Source organism: Amblyomma mixtum, chromosome 2 (assembly GCF_055824585.1).
Source record: "Amblyomma mixtum isolate Tamu chromosome 2, ASM5582458v1, whole genome shotgun sequence".
In the NCBI taxonomy this organism is placed as follows: domain Eukaryota; kingdom Metazoa; phylum Arthropoda; class Arachnida; order Ixodida; family Ixodidae; genus Amblyomma; species Amblyomma mixtum.
Window position 1 is genome coordinate 259,198,682 of NC_143013.1, and position 13,255 is coordinate 259,211,936.

General features: G+C 43.7%; 1 protein-coding gene across 2 annotated transcripts; it reads left to right on the top strand.

The window, feature by feature from the left end:
* Positions 1-158: 158 nt before the first annotated feature.
* LOC149363700 (serine/threonine-protein phosphatase Pgam5, mitochondrial-like) lies at positions 159-9,530 on the top strand. 2 transcript variants are annotated; one of them, XM_089573665.1, is made up of 5 exons: positions 159-393; positions 1,245-1,423; positions 3,110-3,327; positions 6,819-6,949; positions 9,163-9,530. In XM_089573665.1, exons 1-5 carry the CDS (start codon positions 242-244, stop codon positions 9,311-9,313), a joined length of 831 nt encoding a protein of 276 aa, XP_089429791.1. In that variant the 5' UTR covers positions 159-241; the 3' UTR covers positions 9,314-9,530. The 2 variants fall into 2 exon arrangements, with proteins under 2 accessions (XP_089429791.1, XP_089429792.1); XM_089573666.1 differs by having other exon boundaries at positions 3,110-3,324.
* The last annotated feature ends 3,725 nt before the right edge of the window (positions 9,531-13,255 follow it).

Genomic DNA, 13,255 nt, shown 5'->3' on the forward strand with positions numbered 1-13,255 from the left:
ACACTCGCATATTACGTTACATGTTGAGCCTAGCGGTGATCAGCCGTACTACTAACTTATTTTCTCCTAGAGCTATACGAGCATGTAGTCACGTGGCGCGCTCAGCGTGTATCCAGTGGCTTGTCGCTCAACTGCTCTTCCAAGGTCTATTGGCTCTTCCGCGCACGTTTGCGGTACTCACGTTACCCGTGCTACTGTTCCCACTCGGTGTACGGTGCGTCAATGGTTTAAACTTGGTAAAATGTTCCGGCGTGCAGTCGTAGGTGTAAGTGTTGTCGGCGGTAGCGTGGCAGCTTTTGTTATCTGCAGTGATCAGGCGAAGAAGCATAGAGTGCATGCCTCATGGACCACGAATTTCCAGCCTACAGTTCAGTGGGACAGCAACTGGGACAGGTAGGTGTGGACGTGTGCTCGCTCGCTCTCGTATTACTTCAGGAGCCGTCGGATCCAAATACATCGCGAAGTAATGTATACCTGTGGCTTTCATTCACTGGCACGACGTTTCTTCAGCAATGTGCTTCAGCGAAATTAGCTGCATCAGTGCGGCCTTTCTGTGCATTTCAGTGTTTGTTTTTAGTACCGCTCTGATTACCTGTGGAATTACTTATTATGGTTCTTGATCAATATCCAGTTAGCCGTTTTTAATGTCTGTCTTTCTTGTGCTCGGTAAATGGCCATCTAAACGAAGTGGAGAACAATCGACAATCACGTATGCTGCAACAAGCTGTCAGTCCGTGAGGGCAGCCTTTTTTACTTTTTGTATTCTTGTCACCCTCTGTCAAACCTGTAGCTCTGTTTTTGGTTGACACATCGACTTGTTGTGATCGCTTTGATGCCGGCTGTGAAACAAGTTAGCCGAGTCTATTCTGAAGTTTATTTATTTATTATTTATTTCATAACATTGCAGATGTATTTGACTCCAAGCAGGGGTGAGCACAAGTACAAGTCAAAATACAGCAAACAATGTGTACATGAACTTCATGCAAGAGCAAACCGATAGAGCAAAAATTCACAAGGCTTTCACATTCGCAAGGCTCTCAAATTATTACTGAACATTTCAACATTCTGTGCTGTTTTTCTCAAGCCGCTTTTCCAGTTTGAATTTCTTGTTCGTAATGAAGTCAACGCAACTGCACGTGAATTTGCTGAACCTCTCAGCTCTTTTAATGAACTGCAAGCATACCTAGGTAGGCTGCTTCAAGCTGTATTTTTGAGCTCTTTCAAGTGAAAACCATTTTTTGCAGGCGGGAGCCGGCGTTTTGCACGAAACCACCTAAGAATTCGTCAGAAGAAGAGCAGAATCGTTACAACGAAGAAGTGCATAAAGCGAGACCGACGGCAACACGGTATCTTTACATAATTAGACATGGACAGTATAACTTGCGAGGGGAGACGGATAAAGACTGCACTCTTACAGAGTTGGGTAAGCTGTTTCCTTCCTGGTAATATCTGTGGCTGTTACTGTGATCTAGAAAAAACAAAACTTTCGAACTAGAACATTTTGCATCGTCCTTACCGAACCGGCATGACTGATGGTGTCTGGTCTGTAATAATGTTTGCCGTGTTGCTCACTGACACTTAACAAGAGATTTTCTTGTTTTTATAGGGATGTTTGGTACTCCCACCTGAAAATTACATTTTTGAAGTGAATCATTTTGTTTTCCATGCTGTTTTGAGCAGAAAACTTAACCCTGGTACTTGCCAACCTGAGCTATTCGGTCTCTGTGTGCAACATATCGCACGCTTGTGACAGTCAGAAAGTTGTGCCATCTTAAGCCATTAGATTTAGAATCATGTAGTGTTGTCTCATCTGGCATAGGATGAGTAGTGAACAAGGATAATGTTCTCCACTTGGCCTTTTTAAACTTGACTACTGTTTAATACACACCATCTTTACAGCTACGCACTAAGTAAGTTATCTTTTTAACTTTCTGTGTGACCATCTTCAATGAACAATATTACAAGCACAAATGAACAATATTCATTGAAGAACTAATGAACAATATTACAAGTACTACTTGTAATATTGTTCATTGAAGATAGTCATGTAGAAAGTTAAAAAGGTAGCTTAATGCGTAGCTGTAAAAATGGTGTGTATTATACATTTGAGCATATCTTTTTAAACTTTACTATAAACTTTACTTGCGCCATTATCCATTGTTCACTATGTACTCATATTTCATTATACACAATCATCCACCTCATGCCTTAGTCATGCATTTCTTTTCTTTGAAGTCGGCTTACAATAATTAGAAGAACAGCGCTGGGAGCAAGGCAGTGGATGAAAGTAAGGACAGACACATTCGTCCATCGTTTTGCTCCGAGCGCTGTTCTTCTAGGTATGCAGTACCAGCTAGCTCAACACCTTGCTCTTGTGAAAATTGCTTATAGTAAATTGCTCAGGTCTCGATGACTTTTTGGTTTGGCCAAGAGAAGTGTGAGTGTTATTCTGTGGCTTGAAAAGCGTTGAGGTACCCAGGAGTCAAGACTGTTGAATATGGTACTGGGAAACTGTTGAAACCACTTTAAGTTAAAACATTGCCACCAGACTTTATTCCTTGTTTATTCCATGTTGAACTATTGCAGTGTTTTTTTCTGTTCACTTTTGTTCAGTTTGCTTGTAGACGTGTAAGGTGCTTAAATAGGAATGATGTGGGGAGAGAGGCACCAGTGTTCAAAATTGTAATGGGACCTTTTGCTATTAAATGCATAATAATTATGGTAAAAACTAGCAAATTAACTGAAGCAGTTGTAAGGTATGCAGGGAAACCACATGAAAGGATTTTAGTTCTGTTGGAACGGCATTGCAATGACTGTTTGTACAAGGCATTAAAAAAAAAAGGCGAGAACACATTGTAGTCTCAGAAATACAAAAAAAAAGCAAAGAAATGCTTTGCTGCATCTCCTGTTGTAAGTGTGGGCTATTATGCAAGCTATAGAAAAGAGAGAAGAGAAAAGAAAAGCAGGCAGGCTAACTGCAGTGCACAGATCCCATAAGCGTTTGAATAACGATAGTGTCATCGGAGCTTGAGTGACCACATGACCAAAGACTTCACTGTCTGACGCAGCCAAATCAACTGCTGGTGTTTTTCCTGTTACAACACTGCAGGCCGCAAGCAGGCAGATCTGACAGGCCAACGGCTCAAGCAGCTGGGAATCCCTTTCACACGGCTGGTTCACTCCACTATGACGCGAGCGATCGAGACGGCTGAGCTCATACACAAGCATTTGGGGCCACTTCCAGTGGATTCCTGTGAGCTGATCCGGGAAGGAGCACCCGTGCCTCCCGAGCCCCCCTTTGGAGCCTGGAAGCCAGAGGCCAAGGTGGTTGCAAGAGTTCTCAATACGTGCTCACCCAGTAAAAAAAAAACCCATTGGAACCAATTGGACATTCCAGGTGGAACTAACTGGACATTCCCATTGGTTCCAATTGGATTTCCTTATTTGAATTAATTGGTTCCAGTTGTGTGTTTAGCCATCTGACCAATTGGACCCAACTGGATCCAGCTGGACTAGCCCATTGGACCCATTAGGCCAGGCAGTTATTTCACCCAGAAAATATTCACAAAATACACTACGTTCACTGAGAAAGGTAGCTAAATGTTTGTGAATAATATGCTCTAGGATCTTGGATAAATATTTTTACAACTTAACATATTGTAATGTGCAAAAGGAAAACTGATTAATGAGGACTGTAGGGAGACACTCTGCCTAGTGCCAATCAACATTTTTCTACAAAATTGAAGTTAACATGCTTTTATGGAAATTAAAGCCAAAAGACACATATACATCATGCACAAGCAACACTGCACATTCAGGCACTAGTAGCATATATTGCCTCAATATGTACAGCCTTTGTCAAAAGTTTGGAGCCCAGGGGGTTTGCGTCTGAGCCACACTGTGTGGCTAGTAATGCATCTCCAGCGCTCCAAATTTCCTGAAGGTAAGATGATTTTTGGTCCTGCCTCCTCCAATGGATAAGGCTGCCACGAATGCTTCAGGAGTCCCACTACAAGGCTTAGAAGCAAACCCCCTGGGCTCTAAACTTTTGACAAAGACTGTACATCCAGAGAACAACTTCTGCTTCAACTTATATACCCGATTTATGAGGCTCTCATGCTATGGCCAGTCGCGCTTGCCCACTGAGCACAGATATTTAATTTAATTTCAGCTGCAGTGGTGGTGTAGATGATGAATACAATTTAGTAGATTAAGCTGCTGATAGCTCTTATTATAAGAACCGTAGTTCTACCTTTTTTTTGTCAAATATGCAAACATTCATTGGACAAATTGAGCGCAGTTGGGCAGGCCAAATGGATGCAATGGGTAAGACCAATTGGGCTCACCAATTGGAAACCCAACTGGTCCTATCCAACCGGTTGGAGCCAATTGGAAATCCAATTGGTTCCAATAGTTCTTTTTTTGACTGGGCAGTAACAGGCTCTAGGCTTAGCCTCACGCAAATGCCCTTGCTATGTGTTTTGCCTGGTACCTGCGTCACATGGGTATTTCAGAGGCGTTAGATCTGATTGTCTATTCTCTTTAAGGCCATATTACTGATATACAGTTCCCATTGCTGTCAGACCATTCATACATATAGGTTATGAATGTAGGAAAGCTCAACAACTCTCAGAGGCATTCAAGAAGCAGCAGTGTGCATTTTAAATATTTGCCCACTTCACTGATTGCATTCCAAGAAAAAATTTTTAACTTGTGAAAATAACCTACTGCATGGGAGAGAAATGCTATTACAAAAAAATTTCAGTGATGCATGAACATTACAGGGAAAGAATAGTATTGGTTTGTACATAACTGCAAAGGTGCATTTGCAGCATGTTCAAAGCAAGTTACATGGACTTGAGAATGTAAACCGTGTTTCCAGAACAAACAGTTATTTTTTTTGTTTATTTTTAGTGATGGTGCTGGCAGATTGTTTTCTACTGTACAAAACCATCAGCAGTGCTCAGTGTAGGATTACTGAGCGTTTCATCTGCCATTGGCTACACGTCTTGTTTGAGCATAATTGTTTGAGGACTTCAAAGCTTTCAGTGTATTGGTCATTTTAAGGTACCAGTGTGACTGGAGCAGTAAGCAGTCAAGCCAGTGGTTAGATTTTCAAACGGAGGAACAAGTTAGGCATCAGGCTGCCGTAATTTGCATCTGTTATTGTTTTGGGTTGCAGTGTTGGAATAACATTAATTAAGCTGCTTCAAGTTGTACTGGGTGCCTTACCCCTTGTTGAGTGCAACTGTTGCTCAGCTCTTAAACAGAATTGGAATGCAGCTGAATGCCAATAACTTCAACTGCATATAGAGAAAGCAGCTAGCTCTTAATCCCACTGGATCATTTGGTGGCTTCTCCATATTAGTGAAAACATGGATTTTATGTACTCGGCCTGCTTCATGGTACTAGAACTTGGCGGCAGTATATTGTGAGCTTTGCTGGCTAATGTATCTGGTCGCTTAGTCATAACTGATTATACTTCTACAATTAGCAGTGCAAGAGTAAAGTGTCACAGAGTAACATATTTCTGAGAGCATACCAAATCGCCTTCTTTAAAGGCTCAGTGGGGAGAGCAAGTGCATCTTAGTACTGTTCTGTGTCATTAGTATGGTAATACAGTGAATGCTCGGTAATTCAAACTTTTAAGAGACTGGAATAGGCATTCAAATTATCCGAAGTTCACTTTATCAAATGACTCCTATAAAACTGACAAGAACCGCTTGCATGACTGTAAATATATTTAGTGAAAGATTGCGGTTTTGTCGCTTGCTTTAATGTGCGCGTACTGTCAGGAACATCACTGCTGCAAAAATGCAAGGACTTCCCACATCCTTAATGGTGTGATGCGGTGGAGCTTCCCCCGTTACCACATCCATCATAAGCGGCATCATCACGTGTGAGGAGGCTTCACTGCACAGACAGCAAACAGCACGTGATGAGTCAGAGCGCTCAGGGGGGAGAGAGACAATACCAGTGACCCGCCAATCCGAGTCTGGAACAGTGCTTGGCTGGATTAAGTTGGCTGGCAGATGCCTGCTGGCCGAGCTGCCGTCACTGAGGGCTGGCGGGAAGCTCAGAAAAGCGAAACCGAAACTAAGCATTCGCGCTGTTTTTGGAGATGGGGCCGTTGGTTTTTTGTCTCGCCTGCCGTTGCACGCACTTCAGAGGTGCGCGGGAAACTCTGCAGCACGAAATTCAGATGCGAGTATGGCTATTTTGACTATCGCTTGCGCCTACCTGGATGCCTGCTCTCTTCTGGAAGCCGCTCGAATTGACTGGTGTGAGATGTGTAGCATCCTAATTAGCGAGTGCCTGACGCCATAGATTTACGTGGGCGTGTCCGAGACTGCGCTGGTGGTTTGAATTATCGTAATTCCACATTAACGGCATTTGAATTAATGAGCTTTTACTCTCTGTGCATTGTCTGCTGCACTTGAAGCGCCACCTTTTGGTACCATGTGGAAAGCAGCAGTAATGCTGTTTCTTGAGTTACTTACTAATTTTTTAATAGTTAAAAGTTGGTAATTAAGGGAGGAAAATTCTGCAAAGCAGTAAGAAAACATAAAAGTGCAGCAAACACTGTGCTACTTGGGTGACGTACTTCTGCAGATGGTGGCGCCGTAGTGCAGTAGCTGTGAGCAGCGTATGAAGCTCTCCCGTAGCATTAGGAAGGAGTTTTGTGACCAGAAGGCATTGATGGATTCTGATACAGGTTTTTCTGATGCTCTGTCCTGGCACCCTCATTTTATCTGGGCACTTTCGTACTCCTGAAATGACGCCAGGATCTGACTAAGTCCGTCGGCCTGTGTCGCCAGTTCTTTACAGATGGTGCCCGGATAGAAGCTGGCTTCCGCAAGTATTTCTACCGTGCACCTGCAAGTCAGATGGAGGACTCTCACGAGATCATTGTTTGCCACGCGAACGTCATTCGGTACTGGATATGCAGGTATGTGCATGAGAACTTGCATTTATTTGTCTAGTGTGAATGTCATAGCATTGCTATGGTGCATTGGCTGAAATATCTGGTGGTAGCATGGTTTGTGAAAAGAAGGCTTAAAGGAAGAAAGTAAGTTGTGTTTGTGCTGCTGCAATGCTTTGCCGGCCAGTTTTTCGCTCTTATTAGTTTTTTCCTTTTAGTCTTCCAAGTTCGATAGCTGCGTCGTCGTTTTGTTTTGCAAAATGAGGCTTCCAGTCAACATTGGCTGCCTGTAACTGCAGCTTGCTTATCTGGATACTGCATTCATCAGGTGTGACACATACTACTAATAGGCAAAGTGGCATCACGGATGCTTATGAAAGCACTTTGTAAACAAACTGCAATTGTACCCAGGCCAACTTAACAGAGATTACTCTCTTAAGTCATTATCCTGCCTTGCAATCTTCCTTCCACTTTGTGACTTATCAGTGCAATCTTCCTTGCACTTTGGGACATATCACTAAAATTTTTGCCTTAACATTGCTCACAGATCTAAATTTTTGCCTTATTGTTCCTCATAGATTGCTTCAAGCCTTGCAGTTTTCATGATATTTTTGCAAAATAAGTACTAATTTATCCAAAGGTGATGGCACCCACAGTGAGTAATCACATGGTCAGAAAAAACAGTGGCACTTCATACTACTCTCAGCTCTCGAGTTTTCTTCTTACTGTCTTCAGAAGCAGTGGCCATTTATCTGATGTTGCAACATACAGAAATTGTAATTTGGGAATGACGGAAACTACATGATGACTATTGGTGAAGCTGCTGTACAGGGTCGTCCACTCTAAGTACGAACACGGCGCAGCGTGGCCGCGCTCCGCGGGGCGCGAGCGCATCCGGCGCGGCCGCGCATCGAAGCTCTGCGGCGCAGGCGCACACGGGCCCGGAGGAGGTGCTTTGTGTCGTCTGCTACAGCGCGGGTAAGCACAGTGCTTGCTCTGCGGTGAAGCGCAGCTAACTTTTTGCATGATTACAGCGCTCGCATGCGCCGAGACAGCACCGCGGGAAAGCGCACCAACTACAGCGCGTTCTGGCTGGTTGCGCGTACGACAACCAAGCGGCCTCTCTTCTCAGTGCCACGATCTCGGTGATATGCAGGTATTGCTGCAAATTTGTCATTTCAGGTTTGAATTGATTTGGTTTATGCGGCTTACCGTCCAAACGCGACATAAACTACAAGGGAGGTTATAGCCGAGGACCCCAGATTATTGTCGACTATGTGGGGATTTTTAACGTGCGCAGATATCCCACAGTAAACGGATGCCTTGCGTTTCGCATCCATTGGAACGGGGCGGCCGCAGTCAGGGTCAGACGAGCGACTTCCATTGCGAAAACTTTGGCTTCTGTTAGATATATGTCTTATCCTGACAGCGGCGGCCCCGTTCCAACGGAGGCGAAACGCAAGGCATCCGTTTACTGTGGGATATCTGCGCACGTTAACAACCCCAATGGGGTCGACGATAATCTGGGGTATATGTCGCTTTCGGACGTTAAACCCCATAAGCCAAATCAATTCAAACCTGCATGAAATGACAAGTTTTCAGCAATACCTGCATATCACCGAGATCGTGGCACTGAGAAGAGAGGCCGCTGGGTTGTCGTACGCACAACCAGCCAGAACGCGCTGTAGTTGGTGCGCTTTCCCGCGGTGCTGTCTCGGCGCATGCGAGCGCTGTAAACATGCAAAAAGTTAGCTGCGCTTCACCGCAGAGCAAGCACTGTGCTCACCCGTGCTGTAGCAGACGACACAAAGTACCGCCTCCAGGCCCGTGTGCGCCTGCGCCGCAGAGCTTCGATGCGCCGCAGAGCTTCGATGCGCGGCCGCGCCGGATGCGCTTGCGCCCCGCGGAGCGCGGCCACGCTGCGCCGTGTTCGTACTTAGAGTGAACGACCCTGTACATCACACTAATAGGCCTATGCATCCCGAAGTGCAAAAATGCCGTTACATTTGGGGCATTTTGCTTTTGTCCTCTTACTGGGCTGTACTAGGTTTGAGAAAATCACCTGTTCATAATTGCTGTTGGCGATGCATCATCATTGATTTCATAGACATTATCAAAATGAAATCAGAATTTTAATGAATGTTTCTTTAAATTTACTCCTTCAAACCAGTGCAATTGCACTCCTGTGCATTTTATGTGTGATGTGTGTACTGAGCGCTGCTTCTTTGTGTTGAGTGCAGGGCCCTGCAGTTTCCTCCTGAGGCATGGTCACGTATATCGCTGGCCAACTGCAGCATCTCCCTCGTGAGGATCCCACCTTCCGGCCGGGTGTCCCTGCGCTCCCTCGGCGATACAGGGCATTTTCCCAAGGAGATGATCACAACCAGCTAGCCTCTGGACTATTTAGCATCGTAGTTGCCTGCGCTCGTTCTCGCATCGTCTTTGAGGCAGTGGTGCTTTGGTGCTACGTTTATACGAAGCAGATTCGTAGTCTATTTTAAGGACACTCAGCGAATTATTGTAATATATTATAAGTATTTACATTTTGAGGCGTTGTTGGTGGGGAAAGTATTTCCACATTAAAAGCAATTGAGATGTGTTATGCTTATTTTTGCTTATGTTGTGGTTTTCGGGGCAATGTCTGGATATTGTGCCTGGATGGGTGATGCTGTTTCATGTGTACCGTATTTTCCGGTGTACAAGACGCACCCTTGTATAAGACGCACCCGCCATATATGCAGGCTGTCATTGAAAAAATTGGTATATAAGACGCACCCATGTATAAGACGCATCCCAATTTACCCATTTAGGCTAGTGAGGCTTAATTAAACATGCTTATGCGACCATCTCAAAATGCGCCGTACGTGTGAGAAGTTCTTAAGCAACGCTAAGTGATCGAAAAAGGCAACACTGACGCCATACCTGCCCACGTTTTAGCAGAAAAAAAAAGCGAAAGAACTCTCTTTATGTCCATAACAATTTATTTTTACATAAAACCTTTAAAGTCTTCATCTTCGGATGCGCTATCGAAAAGGCAATTCGGCTGAAGCATTCTCTTTGCACTACGTACTGCAAAGGGTGACTAAAAAAAATCATCGGCTTCTCTTGGCTTGTCTTGACAATGGCCAGAAGCGCGACTGTCACTATCTTTTGGCATTTCACATTACCTTTGCTTGGGGCCTCCGAAACGGCCGCGTGTTTAAGATCCCGGAAGTGGTCAACCCCGCCGTTTCATGATAAAGTTCACCTAAAAAAGTTGCGCCCGGCGGTCCCCGTATTGAAGTATTAACCATGTTACAACCGCATTATTGGTAGTAATATTTTTTCGGTGAAAAAGCTTGAACATGAACCTGAGTAATTTCTGAATTCGCAAAAAAAACCCGGAAAATTCGCATATAAGACGCACCCTTGTATAGGACGCACCAGCAAGATTTTTGAAAAAAACCCGCGTCTTATACACCGGAAAATACGGTATCTGTTCCTGCATGTGAGGAGCACAACTTCATGTTCCATGTTGGACTTATTGAGGCACAGCCACATCTTAGCATGCTTCCCCATCAAGGACAGCTGGCAACCCTGGTCTTGAAAAGAAAATTTTATTAATCTAGATATGGTAATGAAATTTTCAGTCCACATGTATTTTTGTGTGCTGATTCTAGATACGTCATTTAATTTAGTGTAAAACAATTCCTTGAGCACTTGTTCAATTTTATGCAAGTATTTTGGGAGAAGTTTTGAAGAAAATTTGCTGCAAGAAACTCACTGAAATGCATGCCATTGTGTTCTCTTGACACCAAGGAATGCGATAAGGGTAAAATTATCATCCTGGCTATCACAGAACTTGAGTTATAGGGTACTGAAGCTGCCACTTCAGAAACAGGAATACACAATTTTCTTCTCAATTCTGGAGCGACAACTTCAAATCTCTATAACTGAAGTTGTATGATAGCCAGGATTACTCTTATTGCATTTCTTGGTGTCAAGAGAACCCAATGGCATGCATTTCACCGAGTTTCCTGCAGCAAATTTTCTGCAAAACTTTTACCAAAATACATGCATAAAAATTGCACAAGTGCTCAAGGAATTGTTTTACATGAAATTAAATGACATATCTAGAATCAGTGCACAAAAATACATGTGGCCTGAAAATTTTATAGCTGTGACTTCATTGCTAAACATTATTTTTTCAAGACCAGGGTCCCCCCTTCACTGTGTGCAGTGTGCAGATTAGAAGTATAACGCAATAACCTTGCTTTCCAATCATTGCAGTGCTGCTGCTTGTCCAGCACACTTGTTTGTGAACAGCCACTTCACGACCTTGAAAGGGGCTGCTAACGATCTCTTGAATGTGGCAAGTAAACACAGTTAGGCCTCGTAGTATGTTGGCATGAATGGTTAATCAAATTTGCAGTGCCCTTCACGATGTTTAACAGTCTCAAATGAACTCAAACTGAATTTTTTCATTTCTTCATGTGGTGACCTCCTTAATGCTTGTTCATATTTGGGGGATGCGATCAGCTCGCATATTAAGCTCGGGCAAGCACCTGCAAAATGCCATATTGCTACATGGGTGCTCGTACATTTTTTCATGTTTAATTTCCGGTGTAGTCAGTGTTAAAGCTTCATCACAGAAGGCACAAAACCTAGGAACAGTTCACCTACTTAATTACAAGTTTCTTGCTGTTTTATTTGTTAGTTTGCAAACAGTTGCTTACTGACCAAACTCATTGACATTCGCAGTGACAGCCTTCATTTTGTTCTTTCAAAAATGGCACGCTTCTGGTTGGACGAGGTTTTTATTTCTGTCTGTGCTTGTTCATGCTCCTCATCCATGCCATCTTTTCACTTTGGGATGTACTGCATAGCTGCCTTTTTCGTCACAGGCTGTTTACATGGACTAATTCGGTTGTGACTGACTATGGCATTGCAAATTGGGATGGCCAAGTAAAACAAAAAGTGGTAGGGTGTTAGCGTAGTTAAACTGAGTAGACATGTGAAAGCATGTGTTCATTCTTCGCCTCTTCTTTCTGGTTTCTGCATGTGCATGCAACTATATTTTTCGCTCTTCATCTTCAAACTCTCTCCCTATTCGGTGGCAGATGGCACGACGGCCTCCTCCCATTGGCTACAGCTGGCGCGATGCTGCTCCGAACTAACCCGAGCTTACCAGAGTTTCTTTGAGGCTTCACACAAGATCCTTGGTGGGGTGTGACCCCTTTAAGTAGTGCTTTCGTTCTAAGATTGGTGGGACAGTCCACATGCTGCTGCACTAACCTAATGCAGGATGCATATAAGTGTGGTGCATCGCTGACTCCATTGCAAATTCTGCTACCACCAAACGAGATGTGCAATCATGGCTGCAGTCTGGCTGCTTATCTTTTTGGCATTGGCGCCCTTTTCTTTGTTGCAGTGACATTACCTTTGAGACGCCGTGTTTATATGCCTAGATGTTGAGAAGCACATGCTTCGTTGACACATTTCTTTTCTTGGCACCTATTCTTTCACCTTCAATGCGATGGCCTCTTCCGCATGTGATTCAATTCAAGTAATTTTCAATGTATTTGCCATTATGGTGCAAATGGTGGTGGGAGCCCGGAGTAAAAGCTGCTGTTTTGACAGCTTGACAGCGCTATGGGTCCGCACTTTGGCAGCAGTACAATAGTCTGGCATGTGGGCATAAAGGCAAAGTACATCACATTTGCATCTCAACACAAGCTGAAATACAGAGATTAAAGCTCTTTTCAGTTACAGCAATTAGCACACCAACTAGAGCACAATTAAAACAAGGAGGGGAGAAACTATCATTGCAAGTTGAAAAAAATAAAAAAGAAAGAAAAAAATCAGGTTTTGGCGTGCAGCATTTGAAGAACAATGTTGTTTTGTGTGAGATTAGGAAGTTAGGGTAGTTTATTTTGTAATGCTTGATCACCATAGGTAGTTCTGGAAGTTTTCACACTTCACCGCTCAGTGATAGGTATCTACCATGCCCACAAGGAATGTAATATATTTACTTGCTGTAATGTGTACTAGCCCAGTACAGTTGATGCCGCACACCAGATCAAGCGTGTAAAAAACGCTACGGGTCTTAACTTATCCTGAAATGTTTTGGATAGACCAGTGGAAATCATGCCATCAGAAAGCAGTTGATAAAACCTTTTGAATGGTGTGCACCGATTTACACTGATTTGTCGTAACGTAATGGATGCAACAATTTTAGCATAGTCTCATTTGGCTCATTAATGAAAAAGTTTCTTAATCGCCGGAGAAGTCTTCGCTTTACTCAACGTTTTTCATTCAATCCCAGTGCGGGTCACATTAATCACGCAGTAGGCG